Source organism: Macrobrachium nipponense, chromosome 33 (assembly GCF_015104395.2).
Source record: "Macrobrachium nipponense isolate FS-2020 chromosome 33, ASM1510439v2, whole genome shotgun sequence".
Taxonomy (NCBI): domain Eukaryota; kingdom Metazoa; phylum Arthropoda; class Malacostraca; order Decapoda; family Palaemonidae; genus Macrobrachium; species Macrobrachium nipponense.
The window spans coordinates 12,989,909-13,016,218 of record NC_087219.1 but is presented as its reverse complement, the minus strand read 5'-3'; the positions used below and the strand labels follow the sequence as shown (position 1 = coordinate 13,016,218).

Genomic DNA, 26,310 nt, shown 5'->3' with positions numbered 1-26,310 from the left:
GCCTTACGGAGGTATGGAGAATCCCCACCGATCGGGCGTTCCCTCGGCAGGATCTGTAAAACGTCCCAGACTGCCAGGGATAGCCATTGCAAAGGCAGCCTTTAAAAAGTGCGTCTGTTCTTCCGTTTCTTCATCTTACATCCGAAAAGACGAAGAATGTACATGTTAGAAGTTCGGACGATCTGGCTCGTTCTCTGAATAAGAGAACACTGACTCACTGAGCGAGAGGCTGAGAGCCAGCCAGCAAGCTAGCGCGAGCCACGTTCCAACAGCCAGCAGCGAGCCGCGTTCCAACAGACTAGCGCGAGCCGCGTTCCAACAGACTAGCGCGAGCCTCGTTCATACAGATAAACGCGAGCCGCGTTCCAGCAACTGAGTGCGAGCCGCGTTCCAGAACTTTTTCTTGGCGCAAGGCGCCTTCAAAGAGAAAACAGACGGCTTAACTAAGGAGCCTTATAGTAGAATGGCAATCAGAAGGATGCTTCCATTGAACGTTTTCTGGCAAGAGGCTCATATAACAAGACTAGAGGCGCTCGGATCTATTAGGGCGCACGGGACCTTCCACGCAAGCGGAACGTTCCAGGAGCGAGTCTCCTTTTCTAGCGTGCGGAACATTCCAGGCGCGCGGTAACTATCCAGACGCCAGGCGCTAGGCGCAAGGATCCAGACGCCAGGCGTCAGAAGATTTCAAAAATCTTCATTAGAGAGAGAGGTCAGTCGCGAGACTCCTCTTTGAATTTTTAACTTGAACAACTTTCCCCTGGCAAATGTGCAAGATGTCGCACAGGCGGCCGTTGCTTTTGTCAGAAGGATTCTGATACTAAGAGAAGCCCCTTTTCATTATTCAGAAGACTCCTTTGTTAGGCAGTTCCTCTCAATGCGGACTCTCTCCTTCATCCATGCTCTTCCCTCGTTTTGAGGAGGCAAGAGCTTTGGGAGTTTTTCTTAATAAGATCTCATCGATGTTTGGGTATGATGGCGGATAGAAAATATCTACTTCCTTCCGTAAACCCTAGTGAATGAACAGGAATTCTGTCTCTTCCGCGTTTATGAAGAAATCACGAAGATTTAAAGAGTTCCTTGATTAACTTCGTTCCTTAAGGATATATATATATATGTATACTCTTTCTATCGTTCTATTAACGAAAAGAACGAAGATAGTAGAAGGTAGTAGAGTTTCTGCTGTATGAGAATACGATACGGTCAAATCATAAACACATACCGTAGTTACTTCTTTTCTTTGCAACTCAATTACAAGTATCCTTCTACGTCTTTCCTAGGAAGGACTACGCTTAAAGGGATTGTTAAGACTACACCTACTTAGCTTCTAGATTTATCGAAGTCTTGTTTCGCTTAAATATGCTTTATAAGAACTTCCTGAAGTTCGATAATAATTTTATTAAATTCCTTTATTAATTGGAGTAGCTGGCAACTCTGGAAGAGTAAGCGGGGACTGCTTTCGCTGAGAGCCTGAGACCAACGCAGTACGCCTACGCCAGTTACTGTCAGTACCATGTAGGTGTCAGTCATGAGCGGTCGGGCGAATCTCTCTCTCCTGCGGGATGGAATAACTTTCCGTATCTCTCCCCTACAATCGCGGTCTTAACCTCGGATTGAGGGGATAGTTAAGCTAACATAAATAAATATTGTATGCCTTTTGCTAAGAAGCTTTCAATAAGAGAGATAGTACAACCTTTCAATGCTGTTTACCGTAGGTAACATTATTAAAGGATTCTATCGCAGCAGAACATTATATTATGTAATGCTCTCAGGCTTACGAAAGCATAGCTTATTAGAGTACCTGCTCAGAAGAAGATGGATGAGTCGGATGGGAAACATTCTCTTTGGGGCAGAACTTGTTTCCCTGAATGGACTATACTACGTATATAAAGTTTTTTTTCCTACTAAGAACGGAATTAACATGTGAAAGGATGTCGGGTACCATAAAGGCACAGGTGTTCTGGCACATAACATAAAAAGAATTAGAAGAAAGCGCCAGTCTGGCGCAACGCGCCAGAAGTACCAACCTGGCGCAATACTCCAGAAGCACCAGCCTGGCGCAAAATTTGCGCCAGAAGCGCCAGCCTGGCGCAGTGAGCCAAGAGCACCATCCAAGATTTTCTCGTTTTAGCGAGTTATTAACCTAGGAGTCCAGTAGCCTCTCGGACACCAAGCTCGGTAACGGCAAGATTCGTTCCTGATTTCGTTACCCATTTAATCACTTAGGCCATTTCCACGACACTCTCATATCGCATAGAGCATCGAGAATCTCTTTTTTCGCTCCTATTCGCGTTAACAAAGAGATCCTTCTCGATCGACGATAATAACTGTTAACATGTTTAACATTTATTGGAAAGAGTTGTGAGAAGACGAACAGGCTTCCTATAGACTGCTTCCTTTTCCTACTTCTCCCCCGATTGAAGATGACGTGGGAAAAGCTTCAAGGAAGATTATCTTGCCAGTACAAGAGCAACTGGCCTCTTTGGTGGGAGTGTTAGCGCCTCGTAGGAAGTACGTTGCGCTTCCAATCAAGAAGTCTCGTCCTCTCTCCCCTGCGAAGCGAGAGGCGTCATGCAGACGTGAAGCTTCCAAACATATCGCAGAGGCTTCGGTTTCGAGAGCGAGATCGGGAGAATCTTACGGAAGACACGTAACGCCAGAGAGACGTGAGACGTCGTCAAGACATGAATAGTCATTTAAAGCTGCTTTTAGACGCGAGGCTCCAACCAAAATTTTGGCGCCAGTTAGGACGCCTTTTGAGAGCGAAGCGTCTTCCAGGCGCGAGGCGTCATCCAGACGTCAGCAGCCACACAAACGGGAGGCGTCAGCCAGGTACGCTTGGCTGACTAGAAGCGTCATCCAAGCGGGAAGCGTCATCCATTTATGGAGAGAAGCCTGGGCTGTTGGCGCCTTCCAGGACTATTAAAGCGGGGAAGAGGAAGGAATATCATTCCCTTAGCCCCTCTCCTATTAGGAGCTTGTCTCCTCCAGAGGAAAGACGTACTGAATTAGCAGTGGAGACTCATCTAGACCCCGAGTTAGAAGTAAACTCGGAGGAGGAGTATCAAGGAAGAGAAGGACTGTCGAAACTATAATGTTTTGACAGCCTTGCTTCTAGAGGAGTATGGAGACGACTTGACTCCTGCCTCTCCTCCTTCTCCGCGCTCTTCTTTTTCTCGAGTGCAAAGACGAAGAAATCTTCGTTTTTTCTTAGAATGAAGCCCACCATTTCGATGAAGAGGGCTCTTCAGTCTTTAGACTCTTGGATGAAGTTGAAGAAGGAGTTAGTTAGAACGGTCTTCTGCATGCCTCCAGCTAGACTAGCTGGTAAAAGAGGCATTTGATATCAGACGGGAGAGAATATGGGTATTTCTCTTCCGTCTACGTCAGAAGCGGACTTTTCGACCTTCGTTGACGCTTCACGTAGACAAGGTTTGAACTCTGCCCGTATAACTTGGGGCATTTCAGAACTGGACCATCTCCTCAAGGGACTCTTTCATGTATTGGAAGTTTTCAACTTCTTAGATTGGTCCCCTTGGGGTGATGTCCAAGAAAGCCCATGATTCTGAAGGACTCGAACCAGAAGTCCTTCTGTGTATTTTGTCTTGTATAGACAAAGCGGTTCAGGATGGCTCGGTTGAGATCTCCTCTTTGTTTGGAGCAGGTCTTCTTAAAAAGAGGACAGTATATAGTGTCTTTTTAACCAAAGCGGTCTCCCACGCTCAGAGGGCAGCGCTTCTGTACTCGCCTTTTGTCTGACTTTTTGTTCCTTCTCAGTAGTGAAGGACATTTCTCGTTCATTAACTGAGAAGGCGACTCAAGACCTTCTGACACAGTCAGTAAGGAAGAAGAAACCTGCAGACAGCCCCAAGGAACACTGTCATTGTCTGATGAGGAGAAAGACCGGGCCTACAACCTGACACAGATGCGCTAGATGCGAACATATAGGACAGATAAGAGTGTCCGATGTGGACATTGCCAGACATCCTCGAGACTCTACCAAGCTCGAAGCTCCGGCAAGTGGGGAGGAGCCACCCAGGCGCGAGGCGCCAGGCAGGAGCGAGGCGCCAGGCAGGCGCGAGGTACCAGCCAGCGGCGAAAAGCTCCAGGCAGGGCGCAAGGCGCCACTCCAACCGGGCGCGCGAGACGCCAGTCCAGGCGCAAAGCTCCAGGCAGGCACAAAAGCGCCAACCTGGCGCGAGACGCCAGCCAGAGGCGCGAGGCGCCAGGCAGGCACAAAGCGCCAACCTGGCGCGAGACGCCAGTCCAGGCGCGAGGTGCCAGCCAGCCGCGAAGCTCCAGGCAGGCGCAAGGCGCCACTCCAACCGGGAGCTAGACGCCAGCCAGGCGCGAAGCTCCAGGCAGGCGCGAGGCGCCAGGCAGGCGCAAGCCAGGCTCTAGGCGCGAATCTCCAGCTAAGACGCGAAGCGTCAACCAGATGCGAGGCGCCAGTCAAGCGAAAGGTACCAGACAAGCGCTAGGCGCCAACCAAGAGCGAAGCACCAGCCAGGCGCGAGTTCCTCTGAGGCTTCAGGCTTCAGTCGGGTGAGATCCATTTCAAGAAAGCCCTGGTCTTCTTTGAAACATGGAGATCTCCTAAGCACTTCATTAGTGACTTGATTCCTTCAAACAGCTGAGAATTAAAAGCGCAGGAAGTGCGCGCTTTTGCAAATTCTTGTTTCTTTACATAACAATATGTCATATAAGACATATTAGCTGTGTTGTACGGTAGAGGCAACTCTGTGTTGACTTCTCATTACACAAAGGATGTCAAGTTAACCTACGAGAGATCCTTCTCTTTTTGGTTTATACGTTTCTGCGGATACGTTACTGGGATAAGGAGACGACACTGATCCTTAACTTTGAGTTAAAGTTTTTTAACTTAGTGAAATTATTGGGAGTTTTTGAAAGGAGTGTGGGGATAACTCTTTCCAATTTGAGCGCGAACCCTCGTGTTAGGATCAGGTGATCGGGATCGGTGTTGCGCTCCTTCATAAGGTGTATTGTCATATAAGTGGATCAGCACCCATTGACAAAGTCCTTTCAGGCTCTGCCGAGTAAGTGGATAAGACCCCTTCGGCAGACCCACAAGAACTCTTGGCCATAGATCACATATCTCGCTAAAGTTTCTTGAGGTGATGCAGACTACTGGGCAAACACCCACGAAGTCTACCACCTATCAGGTAGGAACCAAGGTTTTATTTATACCTACAACATATGTTGTTTACCTGTCTATTCCATATAGTAGCTGTCTCTTACCCTCCACCGAAGGGTGCCAATCAGCTATGTATATATCTGACAGGTAAGTTGATTGTATGAAAATGATATTGTTATGATACAATAAAGTTTCATACATACTTACCTGGCAGATATATACGATTAGGGCCCACCCAGCCTCCCCGCAAGGAGACAGGTGGAAGAGAAAAAATATGATAGAAAACAGGAATGGTTCCTAATCCTGCCACCCAGGGCAGGACGGTAGATCACCTGACCTACCTGCAGCGTGTGCCGCGAAATTTGAATTTCTGTCGGGGACGACGGAGTCTTAGCTATGTATATATCTGCCAGGTAAGTATGTATGAAACTTTATTGTATCATAACAATATCATTTCCAGGCCTAAAACACATGTTCTAGGGTTACAACGCCGATCCGACGGAAGAAATATGACTCCAAAAAGGCAAAATACTGTACATACTTGAGTAATATTCAACTGCATTTTAGGACTTTAGCATATGTCCCTTAGCAATAAGCCTAGCCTATGTTAGCTGTTGCTACTGTAGCCTAGTTTATGATTCTGACATCTAAACCTAAGAGCTAAAAGCTTAGAATATGCCAATAAAATGTATAAATAATCAGTATGTACTCATTTCAAATAATTATTAATTAATCATTAACTATAATACACAAACAAACAAAAAAAAACCTTCCAATCGATTGTTTACATTCAGCTCTTACCCGTCTTACGAGTATCGAACGAGCGCCAAGCAATCATTTTTCCTAGCACACAGTAAGCCATAAATTGTCATTACTATCTCTCTTCAACTAATGAAACTACCAAACAGTATAATAACCATTCATTTCTATTCTTTATTCTATCTTTACCTAATGGAGATACCGAGTTACTGACAGCTATAATGAAACATACGTATACGTAACGTAATAATAAAACAGAAGAAGAATTCTAAAAAATACTTATTTGTTGGTAGTCTGATTTATTTTATATTTTATGATATCTAATTCAAAATTTTTTTTTATTAAATGTATTGCATGTACCCATTTCAAATAATTATTAAGTAACCATTAACTACAATAAACAAACAAAAAAAAAAGCTTCCAAACGTCTGTTTGTTCATGACACTTACCTGCCAGATATATATATAGCTGTATTCTCTGACGACCGACAGAATTTCGAAACTCCCGGCAAACGCAGTGGTCGGCTAGGTGGTTAGTACCCATTCCCGCCGCTGGGAGGCGGATACCGGGAACCATTCCCATTTTCTATTCAGATTTTCTTCTGTCGCCGGTCGGTAAACATCTGTTTACAGACCTCCGCTTAGGATTTCGAAAACTTCATTTGTCACTTGAGTATTTGGATTGTCTTTTGGTTTCGGACTTGGCTTAGTGATTTGGCATACGCTATTGTGGTTTGGATTTTGATTTTGGCTTTGATTTTTCTTAGAATTGAGATGTCTGGATCTAGTTCTACTAGTTTCAGAGTGTGTGGTGTAGAAGAATGTAAGGTGAGGCTACCAAAAGCCTCGGTAGATCCTCACACAGTGTGTGTGAATTGTAGAGGGCATGTTTGCTTGTTGGATGATAGGTGCAAAGAATGTGAAGTGTTAACTGATGTCGAATGGAAGGCGTATGAATCTTACATTCGTAGACTTGAGCGTGACAGAATTAGGAGTTCTTCCTCCAGGAGTGCTTCTGTTAAAAATCAAAGTAAAGTTGCTCAATCTAACATAAATGTAGAACATGTTACGCATAACCCTATAATTTCTCCCTCAGATAAGGAAGTGATTGTTACCGAAGGGAATGCCCTTTCTACCATTTTAGAATCGATTCGGAACCTTGAATCGAAAATGAAAGTGCTACAATCTAATGTGCAAAAGTGTAGTGATAATGTTAGTGCCCCTAGTGAAGTGGAGGGGGCGTCAGATCGGTCCTATAATGCCTCCAGGTTGAGACCTCTGTCGGACTCCCAGAACACAGGGAATGGACATGTCGAAGGCCGAAGGAGGGTTACGGGAATTAAACACCGGTCTGGCGTCCCTTCGGCAGATCCTGAAGACTCATCCCAGGCTGCCAAAGATCGCGCGCAAGCTCGAACCTTGAAGGAATGCTTCTCTTCCTCCGAGACGTCCTCACCTCACCGTGGGTGGGAATCTCGGAAGACCTCTCCGACTGAGAGTGGTAAGGAAGACGTAAGGTGTCGCACTGGCGGCCATCGTCTTTCTCGCCCTCTTAGGAGGAAAGGTCTTACGGAAGAGGACGCAGCCTCTCCAATTGAGAGTGGTAAGGAAGACGTAAGACGTCGCACTGGCGGCCATCGTCTTTCTCGCCCTCTTAGGAAAGGGATGATGGAAGAGGACGCTTCATCGGGAGATCGAGAGCGTCCTCCGCCTCGATTTACGCTTCGGTCTTCTCCGGAAGACTTCGAAGACAGTATCCCACACAAGAGATTCAGGACGCTTTCTGAGCGTCCTGATTCGAGTCCGGAGAGAAGGAAGAAGGCGTTCCCTCGCCCATCTTCTTCTCAAAGGTTCATTCCATCATATGGTTCTTCACCATCAAAAAAGACCCTCGAAGCGATTCGTCAACAGTTGGATGCGTTTTTCGCCAAGAAAGAAGAAAGATCACGTAGTCGTAAAAAATATCTATGGCTACCCGTCAAGAAATCTAGACGTTCTCCTGCGGCTTCTCTTCGTTCTTCGTCATCTTCTGATTCGTCGCCTTCTAGACCTCATCGACTCAATCAGGAATGCGCAAGCAGTCCTGCTGAGAGAGTCTCTAGAAGTATTGGCGGTAAAGAGAAAGGCAATAGGTGCCGCACAGGCGGCCGTCGTCTTTTCCAAGAGTCGAAGAACGTTCAGAAGGATCGCTCAGAAATAGAATTGGGAGGAATTGATCTTGGCTTACAGGAAGAGAATATTCAACAAAAGAAACGCTTTGCTAATCAGGACGCTCGTAAGGACGCTTCTCGGGACGCTCGGTGTCGTAAACGTCGGCTGGAGAGACTTCAGACACACGATATTAGTTCAGAAGAAGGATATGAAGATGCATATGAGGGCGCTTTTGAGGACGCAAGGCGTATTACAACTCAAGACCGTTTTAAAGGAGTGTTTACACGACGTCCATCACGTCAGGACGTAAATGAGGACGCTTTTGAGGACGCGAGGCGTAGTGCTAGTAAGGACGCTCGTCGTCCTTCTTATCAGGACGCGTTCCAGGACGCAAATGAGGACGCTTTCCAGGACGCAAATGAGGACGCTTTTGAGGGCGCTAGGCGTCCGATGCATAAAGTCACCCTGGGAAGAAAAGAACAGGTCGCTAGTCAGAAGGTTAAGCGCCATATGCTTCAAGGTAGTAGAAACTACAATATGAGTGCTCGTCAAGAGAAATCGTATGACGTTAGTTAAGAAAATTCGGAGAGAAAGTCAAGGTTAGGAGAACATAGCAGACTCTCCTCTTCAAAATTGATTTCAAACACAAGACCTACGGTTCGAAAGGGAGGTGAAACTTTGGTTTCTTCTCGTTCAATTCATAATAAGACTATGTCTCCATTAGAAGATAAATTGTCAAGCGAGGCTGTTTCGGAAGAGGAGGAGGATCCTACAACCTCATCCTCTGTGGATTATAAGACTTTGACTCGTCTTTTAAAAGATTTGTTTCCCGAGAAGTTTCGAGCTCCAGTTCCTCTCTCTCCACCTTCGCAACTAACCTCTTCGAAGGCAAGGAAGACTCCAAATTTTGTCAAAATGGCCACCTCGCTCTCGACTTAAAGGGCTTTTAAAAGAATCCATGATTGGATGGAATCCAAAAAGACAAAGGGCAAGACTTCTTTTGCACTTCCCCCCACAAGACTTAGTGGAAGATCGGGGAAGTGGTACGAGACAGAAGAGGAAGCAGGTTTAAGAATCCCCGCTTCCGCACAAGGGGATTTCGCCAACTTAGTGGAAGCTCCTAGAAGATCTTACCTGGCATCAGCAAAAGTTTCGTGGACAATGTCAGAGATAGATCACCATCTCAAAGGCCTTTACAAAACTTTGGAAGTTTTTAACTTTCTAGATTGGTGTTTGGGCGTCTTGGATGTTCAGTCTAGAACCAGATTCCATCTCATTAGAGGACTTAGCGAGTATTTTGTCATGCATGGACAGAGCAGTAAGAGATGGCTCCGACGAACTGGCATCACATTTTGCGTCGGGAGTCTTCTGTAGCTTCACAGCTAAGTCAGTGTCGCCAGCGCAAAAAGCAGAATTGTTGTTCGCTCCCTTTTCTGCTCATCTTTTTCCACAATCGATGGTAAAGGATTTATCTGTAAATCTCCAAGAACGAGCGACGCAGGACTTATTGTCTCGGTCTTCGAAACGTCCTACTGATCAGATGTCTTCAAGAACCACGCAAGCTTCTAGGAAGAATTATAAGCCCTTTCGTGGAAGAGCCTCTTCAAGAGCTGCTGCTCAAGGGAGGAGTTTCCCTAGGGGCAGAGCCCCCTCAAAAACCAGGGGAAAGAAATGACTTTTCGGCCCTCCAGACACCAGTCGGGGCGAGACTCGCTCTCTTCGCCGAAGTATGGAGGATAAGAGGGGCGAACTCTTGGTCACTCGAAGTGATCGAGAAAGGTTACAAAATCCCGTTTCTATCGAAACCGCCATTAAGCATAGAACCAATAGACCTTTCGCCCTCTTATCAGGATTCAAAGCAACAGATCTTATTAGACCTTTTGGATCAAATGTTGGAAAAGAGAGCAGTAGAAAGAGTTGTATCACGGAACTCTCCAGGCTTCTATAACAGGCTTTTCCTTGTTCCGAAGCACTCAGGAGGATGGAGACCTGTCCTAGACGTAAGCAGGCTGAATCTTTTTGTAAGGAAAATAAAATTCAAGATGGAAACTGCACAGTCTGTTTTAGCTTCCCTGAGACCAGGAGATTGGATGGTGTCCTTGGATCTCCAAGACGCCTATTTCCATGTTCCGATACATCCTCGGTCCAGGAAGTTCCTCAGATTCGTTCTGAAAGGACAGGTCTTCCAATTCAGAGCTCTCTGTTTCGGGCTGAGTACAGCCCCTATGATATTCACGCTTCTGATGCGAAATGTAGCAAGATGGCTCCATCTCTCGAAGATAAGAGTCTCACTCTATTTAGACGATTGGCTGCTCCGGTCCACGTCAAAGGAACAGTGCCTGGAGAACCTACATACGACATTGCAGCTGACGAAGGACCTAGGCCTTCTGGTCAACTTCGAGAAGTCCCATCTGATTCCCACACAGTCCATCGTGTATCTGGGGATTCAGATGGATTCAGTGGCTTTTCAAGCATTTCCATCCATAGAACGTCAGCTAAAATGCTTAGAGAAAGTATCGGTCTTCTTAGAGAAGGAAATATGCTCGGCGAGGGAATGGATGAGTCTGCTGGGGACCATTTCCTCGCTGGAGAAATTTGTTTCTCTGGGAAGGCTGCACCTCAGACAGCTTCAGTTTTTCCTAGCAGACAACTGGAAGAACAAGAAAGACCTAGACGAGATTTTGAGAATCCCTCAATCGATCAAAGAGCATTTGAAGTGGTGGTCCGATCCCGTCAAGCTATCGGAAGGGATGTCCCTCAAAGTTCTGAGCCCAGACCTAGTGTTGTTCTCAGACGCGTCCATGACGGGCTGGGGAGCAACACTGGGGGAGGAAGAAGTGTCAGGCCTCTGGAGAGGGGAACAGAGGTCCTGGCACATAAACCTCAAGGAGCTAGAGGCGATTCGTTTGGCACTTCAATGCTTCGAGTCAAGGATTGTGGGACGAATTGTACAAGTCAACTCGGATAACACCACGGCGCTCGCGTATATAAAAAAACAGGGAGGAACTCTATCTCGTTCCCTGTTCAGGATAACGAGGGAAATCTTACTTTGGGCGAAGCTGAGAAATGTAACGATTCTAACGAGATTCGTTTCAGGACAGCAGAACGTTCGTGCGAATCTCCTCAGCCGTCAACATCAAATGCTTCCAAACGAATGGACTCTCCATCCAGAGATTTTTTGCAAGGAGTTATGGAAACTTTGGGGACGCCCACTGGTAGACCTCTTCGCGACAGCAAAAACGAAGAGGCTTCCTATTTACTGCTCTCCGGTTCTAGACCCAGGAGCAATAGCAATAGACGCCATGCTTTGGAATTGGAAGGGGATGGATCTCTACGCCTTTCCTCCATTCAAACTCCTGGGAGAGGTAATAAGGAAGTTTGCGGCATCGGAAGGAGCAAGAATGACGTTGATCGCCCCCTTTTGGCCTGCAAGCGACTGGTTCACAGAGGCCATGTCATTTCTGGTAGATTTCCCAAGAACACTTCCAGAAAAAATCGATCTACTCAGACAGCCCCACTTCGAGAGGTATCACGGAAACCTCTCCGCTCTGAGTCTGACTGCATTCAGACTATCCAAAAGTTGGCCAGAGCGAGAGGTTTTTCAAGATCGGTGGCAAGAGCTATTGCCAGCGCTAGGAGAACATCTCAAGCTGTCTACCAATCGAAGTGGGCTGTCTTCAGAAGTTGGTGTAGAAGGCAAAATATTTCCTCCACGACCTCTGTGAGCCAGATTGCTGATTTCCTCCTACATCTTAGAAATATAGACAAACTTTCAGTGTCAACGATTAAAGGCTACAAAAGTATGCTGTCAACGGTCTTTCGACACAGAGGCTTGGATTTATCAAATGATAAAGATCTTCACGATCTATTGAGGTCCTTTGAAACCTCAAAAGCTCCACGAGACAAGATTCCCTCATGGAATTTAGATGTTGTCTTAAAGTTTTTAATGTCAGTCCCCATTTGAGCCTATGCACGCTGCCTCTTTGAAAGATGTAACTAGGAAAGCTATTTTCCTAACCGCTTTGGCAACAGCTAAGAGGGTTAGCAAAATCCACTATGAGTAAACATGTGGGTTTCAGAGAACACAATGCGGTGTGTTCGCTGAGCCCCTCGTTCTTAGCGAAGAACGAAAACCCATCCAACCCCTGGCCTAAAAGCTTTGATATCAAGGGGTTATCAGAGTTTGTCGGATGAGAGCCGGAGAGAGTTTTGTGCCCTGTCAGAGCTCTCAAATTTTATCTGGAAAAGACCAAACAATGTAGAGGCCCATCAGACAACCTGTGGTGTTCGGTCAAGAGGCCGGAATTACCAATGTCTAAGAACGCACTGGCGTTCTTCTTGAGAAACACCATCAGGGAAGCTCATTCGTCCTGCACGGATGGTGATCTTAAACTGCTAAAAGTTAATGCTCACGAGGTTAGAGCGGTAGCTACTTCGGTGGCTTTTCAGAAAAATATGGCACTCAGTGATATCCTGGGTGCCACATTTTGGCGAAGCAACTCTGTGTTTGCTTCACACTACCTCAGAGATGTGAAGGCAACATACGAGAATTGCTACTTGCTTGGACCATACATTTCCGCGGATACAGTATTGGGGACGAGAAGCAATACGAACCCCATCCTTTAGAAAATGGATGTGTGTGATTTTAATTATGGGTTTGTTTTTTACGGTCGTAGGGTTGGCCGCTTGAGGCGGTCTTCCCTTTAATTAGCCTGAAAGTTATGGGACTAACTTTAGTGAGGCTAGGTTAGGTGGTATTTATTATGCTTCGTTGTCTTCAGTATGGTCAATATGGTCTAGTCACATTGTGGTCACGCTCCCGTTGACAGATCATCTAGAACTATCCAGCTATACAGGTCACTACCTTGCTGGAAATTCTAGTTAAGCAGAAGCAGGCTTGGGTGACAGTAATCACGAAGTCAGCTATGCTAACAGGTAGGGAACCAAGATGTCAATCATCTGCATGTGAAATGTTTCCAAAATCCTTCTATTCTGTCCCTTCCCACCTCCAATGGTGGGATTCAGCTATATATATCTGGCAGGTAAGTGTCATGAACAAAATGATATTGTCATGATACAATAAAGTTTGTTCATACTTACCTGACAGATATATATATAGCTGTATTCTCTGACGACCAACAGAATTTCGAAAATCCCGGCAAACGCAGTGGTTGGCTAGGTGGTTAGTACCCATTCCCGCCGCTGGGAGGCGGATACCGGGAACCATTCCCATTTTCTATTCAGATTTTCTTTACCACTGTCCCCTGAGGGGAGGTGGGTGGGTACTTGATTATATATATCTGTCAGGTAAGTATGAACAAACTTTATTGTATCATGACAATATCATTTTGCATCCAGCACTTACGAGTATCGAACGATCGACAAGCAATCACTTTACACAGTAAGCCATAAATTTTCATTATCTCTCTTCAACTACTGAAACTACCAAACAGTATAATAACCATTCATTTCTATTCTTTATTCTATCTTTACCTAATGTTTTTTTTATTAAATGTATTGTATGAATAAGTTTTTCAATTTACAGCATCCTTTTACCAATAGAATACTTAAAGCACAAGGGGTAGATGCTGACCAATAGGAGCGCAGGACCTTATGGGGTGACTAGCATCAAGAACCAATGAGAGAGTGGGAGGATGGTGGCGAGTTTACTCAGTTGGCGGCGCAGGAGTTTTAAAATTGTTCTCGGTGGTCCGGGCGAATCTCGGGACTTTACAGCAACAACCTTTCGTATCTTGAAAACTTTTGGTATGTAGAGCAGTAACATTTTTCGCATTGGCTTTCGTATCTCGAGTTTTTCGTTAAGTAGAGCCTTTCGTATCTCAAGGTACTACTGTACTCCGGAAGTGGCCGGTGACGGTAGATCTATTTGCGATGAGACTAAACCATCCTATGCCGATATATTTCTCACCAGTAATGGATCCAATGTCGATAGGAACCGATGCAATGCTACAGAGCTGGGACCACATGCAGGTTTATGCCTTTCCACCATACGGCCTCATCCATTGAGTAATCAAGAAACTGAGGGAGAGCGTCAAGGTGAGTTTGACACTGATAGCTCCCTTCTGGACACAATGCCCATGGTTCCTGGAACTTCTGGAACTCATCACGGATGTTCCCATGCTCCTTCCTATTCAGAAAGATCTGCTCAAACAACCACACTTCCACCACTACCATCAGAACCCTCACATGCTAAACCTAGCTGCATGGAGACTGTCGAGCGAGCAGCAAGACAGCTTTCTTTCAGCTTAAGGAAATCAATGCGGAAACTGTACCAAGTAGATGAACAGTATACAGGGGATGGTGTCGGAAAGAGGGCCAATCTATATCTAGACCTTCAATTCCTAAAATAGCAGATTTCCTCTTATTCCTCAGGAAAGTCAAAAGACTTTCACACTCGGCGATAGCAGGCTACCGCTCTATGCTCAGTAATACTTTTAGATTTCACCTCCCAGAGATCTCGACGAGCAGGTGTATACATGATCTAATACGATCTTTTAAGATCGATTTAAGATCAAATGACTGGTATTGCCAAATCGGGCACCGCCATGGATTTGTCGGTAGTGCTTCGTTTTCTAAGTTCCCCCGAGTTCAAACCAATCAAGAATCTGACGTTAAGACAGTTAACTAAGAAGGTCCATCCTCTTCCTCATGGCATCAGCAACAGAAAAGAGGGTGAGTGAGCTACAAGCAGTATCTAGGCTCGTCTTGTACAAAGGAGACGATATTTACTTGTCTTATCTACCGGAATTCGTGGCGAAGACAGAGTCAGAGGCGAACACACTCCCAAGGTCGTTCAGGGTCCTGGCCTTGAGAAAGTTCATCAACGGAGATCTGGAAGAGATGTGGTTATGCCCGGTACGAGCTCTAAGAGTATTTCTGTCCCAGGTAGAGAAACTTCGTCCTCGCCCGCGGACACTTTTCATATCTCCTTGGAATCCTTCACGGCGGATCTCGAAGAATGCGATTAGCTTCTTCTGAAAGGAGGTAATCTCTTAGGCTCACGTGGGCTTGCATTAGTAAATGCAAACCCAGTACTACCGCGAGCGCACAGTATTCGGGGGATGGCCACATCATCTTCCTTTCTCAGGAACTACTGTGTCTTCCATTCTAGAGGCGGCCTCTTGGAAGTCCGTCTCAGTCTTTACTTCTTTCTATTTAAAAGATGTTCAGTTTGCTTCATCGGAAGGCTACTCTTTAAGCCCGTTCGTAGCGGCGAATTCTATTATCTAGGTTAGGCTGGTGAAGGTATAGTTTAGGCTGGTGAAGGTACGTATAATACAATTAGGTTTAAGGTCTGTCTGACACTAAGATAGGGAACCGCTCAGTTCCCCAGATGCCTGGACAGAGTGTTACTAGAATAGGTTGAATGTAGTCAGGTACGCTAGTAGTCATAATCTTCTTACGAGAGTCCGAGGGGGTGCTCTTGTAGGCTAGGCCATAGTTTCGGCGCAGTGATTACATCGTAATCTGGTCGTAAACGCTCGGTAACCAGAGGATTATTGAGAGGACTTTGGCTCTGCACACTGCTTCTTGCATCTCCATACATTTGAGGCTATGAATAGCCACATGGGAGGCTCATCATATTCCTTCACATCCCAAAGCTTCGGATGATCCATCTAGGAAGAAGTAGACATAGACAGTTGTTAATCGGGCTAATTCAAGTGTTCAGGGGATGTATTGCAATATGAAGTTTTCATAATAAAACTAATATTGTAATACTCACCTGAACACCTGAATGACTCCCACCCTCCTTTCCCCACATGAATCTGAAACCAGATAAGCAATTGAGGAAGGTAAGAGTAACGACACACACCTGCGTCAGCGTTGCCAACCGTCTGTGATGGTAACTCAAGGAAGTTTTTACCTGCAGCGTGCAACACTGGCTGTCAAAAACAAAATTCCCACTAGTGGGATGGGTAATTTAGAGCTGTTTGGGCTAATTGGGATTAGGGCTAATTCAGGTGTTCAGGTGAGTATTACAATATTAGTTTTATTATGAAAACTTCATTTTTCTATTTGACCATAGCTACATATTTTGGACCCATTCACGAAAAATGACTGCAAATATGAACCTATGTCCCCAAAACTATAAAAACTGCCATTGGGACCACTACCTGTTGCCAGCAAATACTAGACCATACCATGCTTCAAGCCATTCAACAAGTACCTCAGGGTTGCAAAATGAAAATTTTCATGATAAAATTAATTAGTATTTGGATACTTTGTTAAAGCAATTTTATATCTTTGTGCCATTTGGTGTGATTGGATTTCAAAATAAAACTAAATAATGCTTGGTTAAGCTGCTAGTACTGTCTCTGTAATCACCCGTTTCCCACCACATGGCGTTAGATGTGGGGAAGCTGGGTGGGTTTCAACTTTTAACAGTAGGCAAGTATCCAAATAAATAACTTTTTCATGAAAGTTATCATTATTGGAATGAATCTTACCTACTGTTAAAGTTAGCTGATTACCACACTGAATGAGGATGATGGGCTAGTGCAGCCAAGAGAAACAATGTTCAGAAAAGGAAAATGAATTTTTAATGCGGAGAAAAAAACTTCTCAACATTCCTGTCTGTTGTGTGATCCTCACTGGCAAGTACAGTCACCAGATGTTGGAACAACAACAGGGTGTAAGACCCTCATGGCGAGACTTGTCAGAGGATCCTGACAGGGAAAAAGAGACTCCGGTGCCTGAGTCAAAAGCCAATAACTGACTGCCCAAACCCAAACACAACTACAACCTTCATATATGAAGGTGTGCTTCTATACACCAATGTTTCCTAACAACTAACAGTAAAATAGAAAGTAAGGTTACTATCATATGTATTTGGTTCAGGAGAAAGCATCCGGGCCACAACAATAGGACTAAGGGCTTCACACCTCAGGATAAATTTGAACATTTCAAAATTACCGAGTCAATAACAGTTAATCTCCATTGAGCTGCATGACAACCTTCTCTTGTGAAACGTTTTAAAGGAAATAAAGATATGCTTATGGTACGGAAGCCATGCAGATTTAAAAAAAATATGTAAGGTAAAAGCATTCTTAGACACAGCAATGTTTGGTCTCTTAACACCACAGATAAATATTTAACTATTCCTCTTTTAAATACTTAACTATTCCTCTTAAAAGCTAACCCTTAAGAGTTCTAATTGGACATAAGACAGCCACTTCAGCATTGCATACTAAAGCTGTTAAATTTGGCAGTCACAAATCTGAGAAGGGTTTCCACTTCTAAATCTTCTCTCTAAGGACTGAAAGAAAAGAGAGGTTGCCACTAGAACAAAGCCCACATACATGTACAAGAACTAAAAGAAAGGTGTCTTCAAAGTTCTTAAAAGGGCTCAAACTGAGGTTATGATACAATCTGGAGGGCAACACGATGCAGAACGGAATGAAATGTAAAGTTTTGATTGCTGTGACAGAAAACTGCTTTGCATGCCTGAGATACCTGTAGAACTTTAATCAAGATATCTAGTGAACAGGTGCTTAATAATGCTATGCAAGCACCACGATCAATGAACTGACCTCTATTATTAATACAGAAGTCTAACAGTGGATGGCCCTCTAGACTTAAGGAATGCTTCCTTGGCCTTTCTAGAAATGCCCTTAGCTTGTAACAGACAATGACAATCCCCATGCAGTCAGATGAAGCACTCTTCTCAAATAAGACCGAGTGAAAAGATTTGCCTGAATGGAAGATCAAGAAAATCTAATACCAGGAAAGGAAGTTAAGGGGAACCATTCCCTCTCGGCCACCAACAAGTTTTTAAAATCATCCTTGTGTTCTGCAAAGTTCACAACTTTCTTAATATTCCCTCAAAACAGTAAACAGGAAAAGCATGAAAGTCTAGATTTGACCAATCTTGAAGGAAAGCATCAACTGCCCATGCCTGAGGATCCTGGCATGGAGAGCAGTAGCCAAAACTGGGAGGGTAGTGTTTTGAGCAGTCAAGAACAGATTGTTGTTTGGGTCTCCTCAGATGTTCCACAACTAATGGCAACCCTGAGGAAGAGGACATTATCTGACTGAAGACCCTGACCTTTTCTGCTGAGTTGGCCTTCAATAAACTATTTTTTCCCTACGACAAAACGAGGTAAAGAAATGAGGTTGCTGGGCTATGTACAAAGGAGATGGCAGTTTCTTTGCTAGCCTGAACAAATCTTTCTGTTTCCCCTTGTCGTCTTATGTGTAAGAATCATGGGGTAGAATTGTCGGACAAGACTGCAATAGTACTAGATGTCCTGCTTGCATAAGACTATTCCAAACTACTAAAAGCTGTAGGTTGTTTACCTTCCAACTTCCTGATATCAAATGTTTCTCAAAATGCTTTGCTTGTTGTAGATGACATAATGCAAAAACAGAAAACAAGCACAATACGGTACAGTAGAAAATCAGCAAGAAACGGCCAACATTTTTATTTACTAATAATGCTGATTCACACCAACTGCATAAGGACACAGCACGAAGAATTCTGACAAGAATGTAAACATTCCAATGCCACCTGGTGGGAAACAGGTGATTACAGAGACAGTTCTATCACATTAGCCAAACATTAGTCCTATCGAGTCAGCCAAATGTTTTATTTTGAATACCGATCACACCTAATGGCACAATAATGTAAACTATCTTTAACAGGTAAGATTCATTCCAAATAATTTTCTTACTATGTAAACAGGCTAAATAAACCACCCATACACAAGAACTTTGTAGGCCCATTCAAGCATTTTTTTCTGGATTCATGCTGATAATACTTCTCAACAGCACGTGAGCTCTATTTGCATAGTTTCAAAAAATTTGCATTCTCATATTTTTAATTGCTAAGCTAAAGTCAACTAGGAAGAGGCAAACAACCAGTTAAATGACCCAGATTTGTGCTGGAGCTTGAAAAACCAAACTAAGAAATCAGTATAAGTACAAAATGACAGCCACTGATAAACTAAACTGCAGTACTTTTAAACTTATGGTTTCTTATACTTTTTGCTTGTTTTTTACACCATACCTGTGTCAGTCTGGTGTTTCAAACTCCTCTGTGAAAAAATGAACAAACTCACATGATAGACCTCGTGTTAAGTGCCATACTAAATTCTGGTACTAAATAGTAGCAAAACAAACCAACAGTCAAGACAGTTACCGTAATATATAGCCAAGTCAGGCAACTTGAATCATGGTTCTTTTTATATATCTGCAGTGAAGTGCATAAAATTTGAATTAAAAGGTGCAGCAATAGGGTACATATAATATACCAACCTCTACACTGTAAACATTACTCCATTTATCTTGTTAAATCATATGATATACAGGATATATTAGGTGTACTAGATTATAAGGTCTTGTCAACATATCATCAGGGCAATACTGAAGTTGAAAAAATGAAAGAAATTATGGATATATAATTTCTATGATTTAATTTGGTGAATGAAATATATGTAAGCAGGAGCTCTCAGACCAATAAGACTGTTATATGCCTGGTAAAGCCCCCCAAAATTTATATCAACAGGATATTGGCCATGTGGTGGATTGTCACATGATTATTATCAAAGAAAAAAAAAGCTAAACTGGGGAATCCCTGAATAAAATAAACATACCTTGACCTTGCTTTTTTCCTCAGCCTCTATTTTCCCTTCTTTCTTTGCTTTGCAGATGAAAGAAAAACAGTAGCACTTTATGACACCATCCAATATTTGTAGCTACTTCTGCAATTTTCAATCTGGAATAAAAAAAAATAAACATGAAGGGAAAGGGAACACTGATTAAACCGGGAAAGGAAGGGGAAACTGATTAAACCGGCAGCTACTGATTATCCCAGAAAATGAGTTCCTGGAATGCTTCATCAGTGGAAACTGGACTGGATAAAGTGTGTGGCTTCCGAAGGGGGCTACTTAAGAAGGAATACTAAAATCAGTTTTTGCATGGGAGACAGACAGAACAAAAAATACAAGGACTTTGTATTTCACCGAGAGTTCTCACTCATATTAAGGTAAGTTTATGGAATATTATCAAAGTACAGTATTATTATACACTATGGCAGTGTTTCTCAACCTTTTACCTCAGTGTGCATCTATGAATTAACAGAAACTTTGGGGCACACCTTTGATTTTAGTCTTCATCATCTTTCTGCAAGCGGCCAAAATAATAGATTCAGCGAGAGCATGTGACTTCATCTTTACGGCAATCATTTCTGATACTTCATAAGATGCAATTTGAGCCTTTTCAGACAATGTTACTCTACTTTTGAGAGCAAATGCTTGCTTTGTTTGTTGCTCAAGTAGTCTTTTGAAATAATTTACGTCTTTTCCTTGAAGACTGCAATGCGATGTTTGAAAATTTTTACTTAATTTACTAGGAAGCATCGACTAATTTGACATTTTGCAACCACAAACCAAACACAATGGAAGAGGCTGGTTTCCATCTCCAGTCCACGTGAAGCCAAAACTTAAATAATTTGTCGTATTTCTGATCAGGTCTAATCTTAATTTTCTTAGCTGGACACTTCACTTCACTCGAAACAGTTTCATTATTAGAAATAAGTTATTCACTGGTATGTTTATTGCTTGTAAATCTGTCGATTTGATGGGTAGTCACCTGGTTTTCTATTATATAAAAAAGTCCACGAATTATAATTCACTGAGTGTCTTGAACGAGACCTTTTAAACAGGACACGGAGGTCATCGTCATGAATCATAAAACCGCTTTGACATGTCAGCCACCATTTGGTGAAGTCATTAACCTGGATTATAAGTCATTAACCTGGATTGCTGCACTGATTAATTCTATAGCCAACTGACCTCAAGGAAAATTGGGTATTAGCTATGTCCTTTTATCCACTGCACTGACCATATGGTGAAGTCATTAACCTGGAGCCACAAATCTGGTTTACTGTACTAGATCAGGCTTAGTTTATTCTGGTATCTGACCTCAGGGGAAATTTAGTATTATTCCTGCTTTGCTTTTATAAGAAGGAAATCAGAGATTAAGAGTGACATGCAGCTACTGTGGCTGAGAATCGATGGAAAATGCAGGAACTTAAGAAATTATGTTAACAGAGGAATATACTACTCTTTATCACAAAGTCTACTTAATATTCAAGTATCAGAGAGAAAGAGAGAGGATCATGAAACAAAAAATATGAAAAAATCTACCAAAAGTAATAAAAGATTAAGATTGTCAGTTCCATTTCAACCACGAATGAGACTGAAGATTTTGTAGAACCAGTCAAAAAGTACTGGAAAAAAGGACGTTCTTAACAAATTTTTTATGATAATTCATATATCAGCAATAAAATTTTTATTATTTTTTAAAATATGCTTCCGGTACTGAGATTAAGGATGAAATAATTAAAATATGAGTTTTCATTTAGCAATGAATTCTGCAAAGCATAAAACAGACACATAAACTTGTGAGAAAGGTGTTTGTGAAAGGAAAATATGTCCAGTAGCCTTAAGAAAAAAAAAAAAAAAAACTGACGGTTGTCATTTTTGGCTAAGCAACTACTAAGAAGATTGGCAAGATTAAAATTCTTAAAGAAAAGAGGCCAGTAACGACTGATTCAAACTCCCAATGAAATGAAAAGGAAAGATTAAGGAATTTACCTTCCAGTTTAAAATGTCAAATATCAAAGACTTGACTCAGACATAGAAACAAAATACTCGGTGTCTGCAAAATTTATGAAAATAATAACAGATATTTTAAACATTAAAATATAATTTTCCTGTTCCTTGGGGCGCACCTGAGCACCTCACGGGACAGGTTGAGAAACGCTGCACTATGGTAAGAACTACCCTAGGTTAGGTTAGGCGAGGTTGGTTCTCGCTTAGATTACAGTAAATTTACAGAATATTTTCCGAGTAATATCATGTGTAAAGTTCAAAGAACATATTAAAACTTGAGAGACTAACCATATTTTGTAATCCAAAATACAATAGTAGTAGTTTAAAGCAAAATTTAAGTAAAATAACAGAAAATGTCAATTGCCATAGTCTAGTTCACAGCAGAACGCCGGCTTAGAATTTCCCAAAATTTTACCAGACTTGTGATTGATGGGACTCTTGATTAGATAGATAGGTAATTGAACCATTGATGCAAATTATTTTATCATCCCCTCCCTAAAAAAACCCTTCTCCTCTAAGATTCCACTACACATTTTATGGTAGATCCTAGATATTGCATCGGAAAACACTTAGGGTAATTAGGAATGTGGTTCGTATTCCTTAAATCACAATTTTTTTCAAGTAAATTGTATTTGTCCTAACGAGCTATACAGACAATCGGTCCTTACATGAGGAATTACCTTCAGCGAAGCTGGATACGGCTGCTAGACTTTTATAGCAAGGTAGTTTGGTAGTTGAACTAGCTACCAACCGAGTGGGGAAGCCCCCAACATCCTTCGCCTCCCGGTCCCCCCGACCCCCGGTTGTACCAAACCCTTTATTGAAGTCTCACATGGCAAGGTAGCTTTGATGTAGCCTATGGCTAGACTTGCATACAGTACAACAGCAATTTTCAGTATGATTAAAAACCCAATTCTACAGTGCGTGCATTTATTTCTTTATTTGTATGGTGTTTGTACGTTGCATGGAACCAGTGGTTATTCAGCAACAGGACCAACGGCTTTACGTGACTTCCGAACCACGTCGAGAGTGAACTTCTATCACCAGAAATACACATCTCTCACTCCTCAATGGAATGGCCGAGAATCAAACCCACGACCACCGAGGTGAGAAGCAAACACCAAACCAACCACGCCACTGAGGTGCTTACAATGCGTTCAGAATACTAATGGCGTTCAAGCCAGGACTAAAGAAAGTAAAATTACACGCACCTGAGCCATATTACTTTTTCTACATCCCGTCCTTATGTACGTTTGGGAGGTATCCTCCTTTGGCCTGTCAGCCGTCATGAGCGACTATATTCTTTGAAAGTTGCCACACTTTATAAATTTAATGATTTACTAAAAATAAGTATTATAACATCAAGACTGCCACTGGTATTTAAGAAAAATAGCAGGAGATTTATGTAAAATGTAGATTGCTTGTGAAGTGTCAGAATGCTAAAAACAGCCAAATCTTATTAGCAATCAGCTTCAGCATTATAATAATCAGAAGTACATTCGGTATAATGAAGCCAACAGCATCCAGTATCTATAGGGATATTTCTGATCTATACAGTATACATGTATACTCCCCACATCAGAGTAGCATTCCAATCCACCATACGAGCGACCAGTTAGTGGTTTGGTAGTTGTGTAAGATATACAATAATGATGTAAAAAAGGGATTTTGATGTAGGAAAAATCTATTTCTGGGCGAAGGGCCCGTGTCGCCCAGTGAAATAGGTTCCTTTAGCACTATTTCTAAGGTAAAATATTGATATAATACCAGAGAACCGCTAAATTGGAAATGCCAGAATATTCTGGCTCGCTCATCTTTATTAAAAGGCGTCGATATGGTTTCTGAGGCGAGTGAAACCACTACCACTGGTCCTTCTCCGATTAGCCTCCCCTACATCAAGGAAAAATCTATTTCTGGGGGAAGACCTGTATCGGCCGGTGAAATGTCCCTATAGCACTCATTTCTAGGTATAAATAAATGCTAAATATACCAGAGAAAAAAGCCATATGGAATGTTGGAGTTACTACCTCCAGCTCACTCACCCTCATAGGGGTGTTGGTATAGCACGGGCGAGTGGAAGCCACTATCACAGATGCTTTGCCAATTAGAAGTCTCCTCTCTCAAAATCCCCCTCTAGAGAGGTGCCGTTACAACGTCTACCTTCCGCTCGCTACTACTACCTCTGCCAGAAACCCTCACTCCTGAAATACGCACCCAAGCTTGGGCCAGCTAAAGGGTGGGGAAAAGGAAAAAGAGTGGGATGGGTTCACAGGTCTTCCCCCAAAAAAGATTTTTCCTTTGTCAAAATCCCTTTTCTGGGCTCGACCTGTGTCGGTCGGTGAAATAGTAGCAGAGAATTGGCCATACAAGCTTGGTAAACAAAAAATTTATATGAAAGGAAAATAAATTTTTTTTTTTAATTATTGTTTTAATAACCAAGGTAAGAATAACAAATTACAAATGGTAAAAAGCACCCAATATGACCAAATCCATACTATCCTGGGAAAAAGCAACAGGTAATGAACATAAAAACAAATATAATAATGAACTATGTATACAGGAGTGGGTTGATGAGCAATCCAGTCCGGAACAAAAGGCAGAAAGGCAGGGATTACAAGCGAGGCAGGTAGGTGAGAGTGAGTACTAAAAGATAATTAATAGCAAAATAATAAAATACAGATATAGAGTTACATAACTAGGCCGTATCAGGGGAGACAATGTTCCCTGCAGCCACTGCCGAATATTTAAGGGCCTCTAGATTTTTCAGATAGTGGCGTTTAAATACTGTCGGGGATTTCCAACTCGTATATTTTTTAAGATCCTTGAAGTTCACATGATGAAAATAATTAACTGAGGTAGCCACTGCCCGGATATCATGGACATGAGGGACTGAATCTGGATTGGCTTGTTTAATAAGATAAAGAATTTGTTGTCTGATTGCCTTCAAGGAAATGGTTCCACCTTTCTCTCTAATAAAAAGAGGACCTGAAGACTTTTTAGAAGTTCTGCCCAGATAAGATTTTAATGTAATAATAGGACATAATGATGGGTTCTGTGGAAGAGGGACAATCTTCCATGGAGACCACCTGTTTTGTGGGTCTTCATTCTTTGCGAAGAATTTCCGATCTGGAGAGAGCAGAACTTCTTCTGATGGGAGGAAATCAATATGATTTGGTTCTCTAGAGAGAGCAGACAGTTCAGATATTGTGGCGCCTGAGGCCAGACTCATTAAAAATAATGTTTTCCTGAGAAGGGTTATATATGAGCATGATTCGTTATCAGTATCTGAAGCCAACCTGAGTACGTCATTCAAAAACCAGGAGACCGTGTGAGGGCGGTCTACTGGTCTCAGACGAGCACATGCTCTAGGGATAGACGAGAAGTACGAATCTGTTAAATCAATATTAAAGCCATACTGAAATATCTTCCTCAAGGCAGATTTAGTTGTAGTAATGGTACTAGCAGCTAGGCCTTTTTCGAACAGAGTTCTAAAAAATGAAATTGTCAGTTTTATACATGAACTTTCCTGTCAGATATATACTTAGCTTACGTCTCTGACGTCACGACAGAATTCAAAACTCGCGGCACACGCGACAGGTAGGTCAGGTGATCTACCTTACCCACTGCTGGGTGGCAGGTGTAAGAACCAATCCCACTTTCTTGTCAGATTTTCTCTGTCGCCTGGCTTGACAACACATGTTGTTAAGTCCTCACGATAGTTGGATTTATTTCTTGTTGCTGGGATTATTTGGATTGACTTTTTGGTGAAGTACCCTTTGTCCGTTGGCTTGGCATACTCTATTTTGGATTGTTTTTTGGATTTTTCTCTGGATTTTTCTTATAATGGCTGATTCTGATCTTAAAAAATCTACCGTTTTTGAGTGTACTCTGTGAGTGAATGCAAAGTGAGGCTACCTAAAGCATCGGTAGATCCTCACAATGTTTGTATGGGTTGTAGAGGTAATGAATGTTCTTTCAATAACCCGTGTAAGGAGCGTGAAAGGTTGGATGAAGATGGATGGAAGTCTCTTTCTCCTATTTAACCCTCTTATGCCGAAGTGGTAAAAAAAAATTGTCTCCCGTGTGCCGGAGGTGTTTCAGAGTGAGCGCGGAAGCGGAAAACATATTTTTTTTCAAAAAATCACAGCGTGCTTAGTTTTCAAGATTAAGAGTTCATTTTTGGCTCCTTTTTTTTGTCATTGGCTGAAGTTTAGTATGCAACCATCAGAAATGAAAAAAATTATTATCATATATAAATAATGCGATATATGATAGCGCAAAAACCAAATTTCATATATAATTGTATTCAAATCGCGCTGTGTGCAAAACGGTTAAAGGTAACAAGTTACTTTTTTTCGTTGTAATGTACACTAAATTGCAATCATTTTGGTAATAACACATTGTAAAACGATAAAAGCAACACAGAGAAAATATTATCACAAAATAATGCATGAATTCATAACGCGCGGACGTAAACAAATATTTTTTTCAAAAATTCACCATAAATCTAAATATTGTCCTAGAGACTTCCAATTTCTTTCAAAATGAAGACGAATGATTGAATATTACAATACTGTAAGAGTATTAGCTTACAATTGCAGTTTTCGACCAT

General features: G+C 42.5%; 1 protein-coding gene across 4 annotated transcripts in view; it reads left to right on the top strand.

The window, feature by feature from the left end:
- Nucleotides 1-19,737: 19,737 nt before the first annotated feature.
- The window catches only part of LOC135202945 (bridge-like lipid transfer protein family member 3B), a 318,889-nt gene continuing 312,316 nt past the window's right edge, over nt 19,738-26,310 (top strand). For 3 of the 4 annotated variants that reach the window (XM_064232433.1, XM_064232432.1, XM_064232431.1), the window contains exon 1: nt 19,739-20,068. In XM_064232433.1, coding sequence (XP_064088503.1) covers nt 19,914-20,068 — 155 coding nt within the window. In that variant the 5' untranslated portion in view covers nt 19,739-19,913. Of the gene's footprint in view, nt 20,069-26,310 lie in introns of all 4 variants that reach the window. The other variant, XM_064232430.1, reaches the window with a different exon arrangement.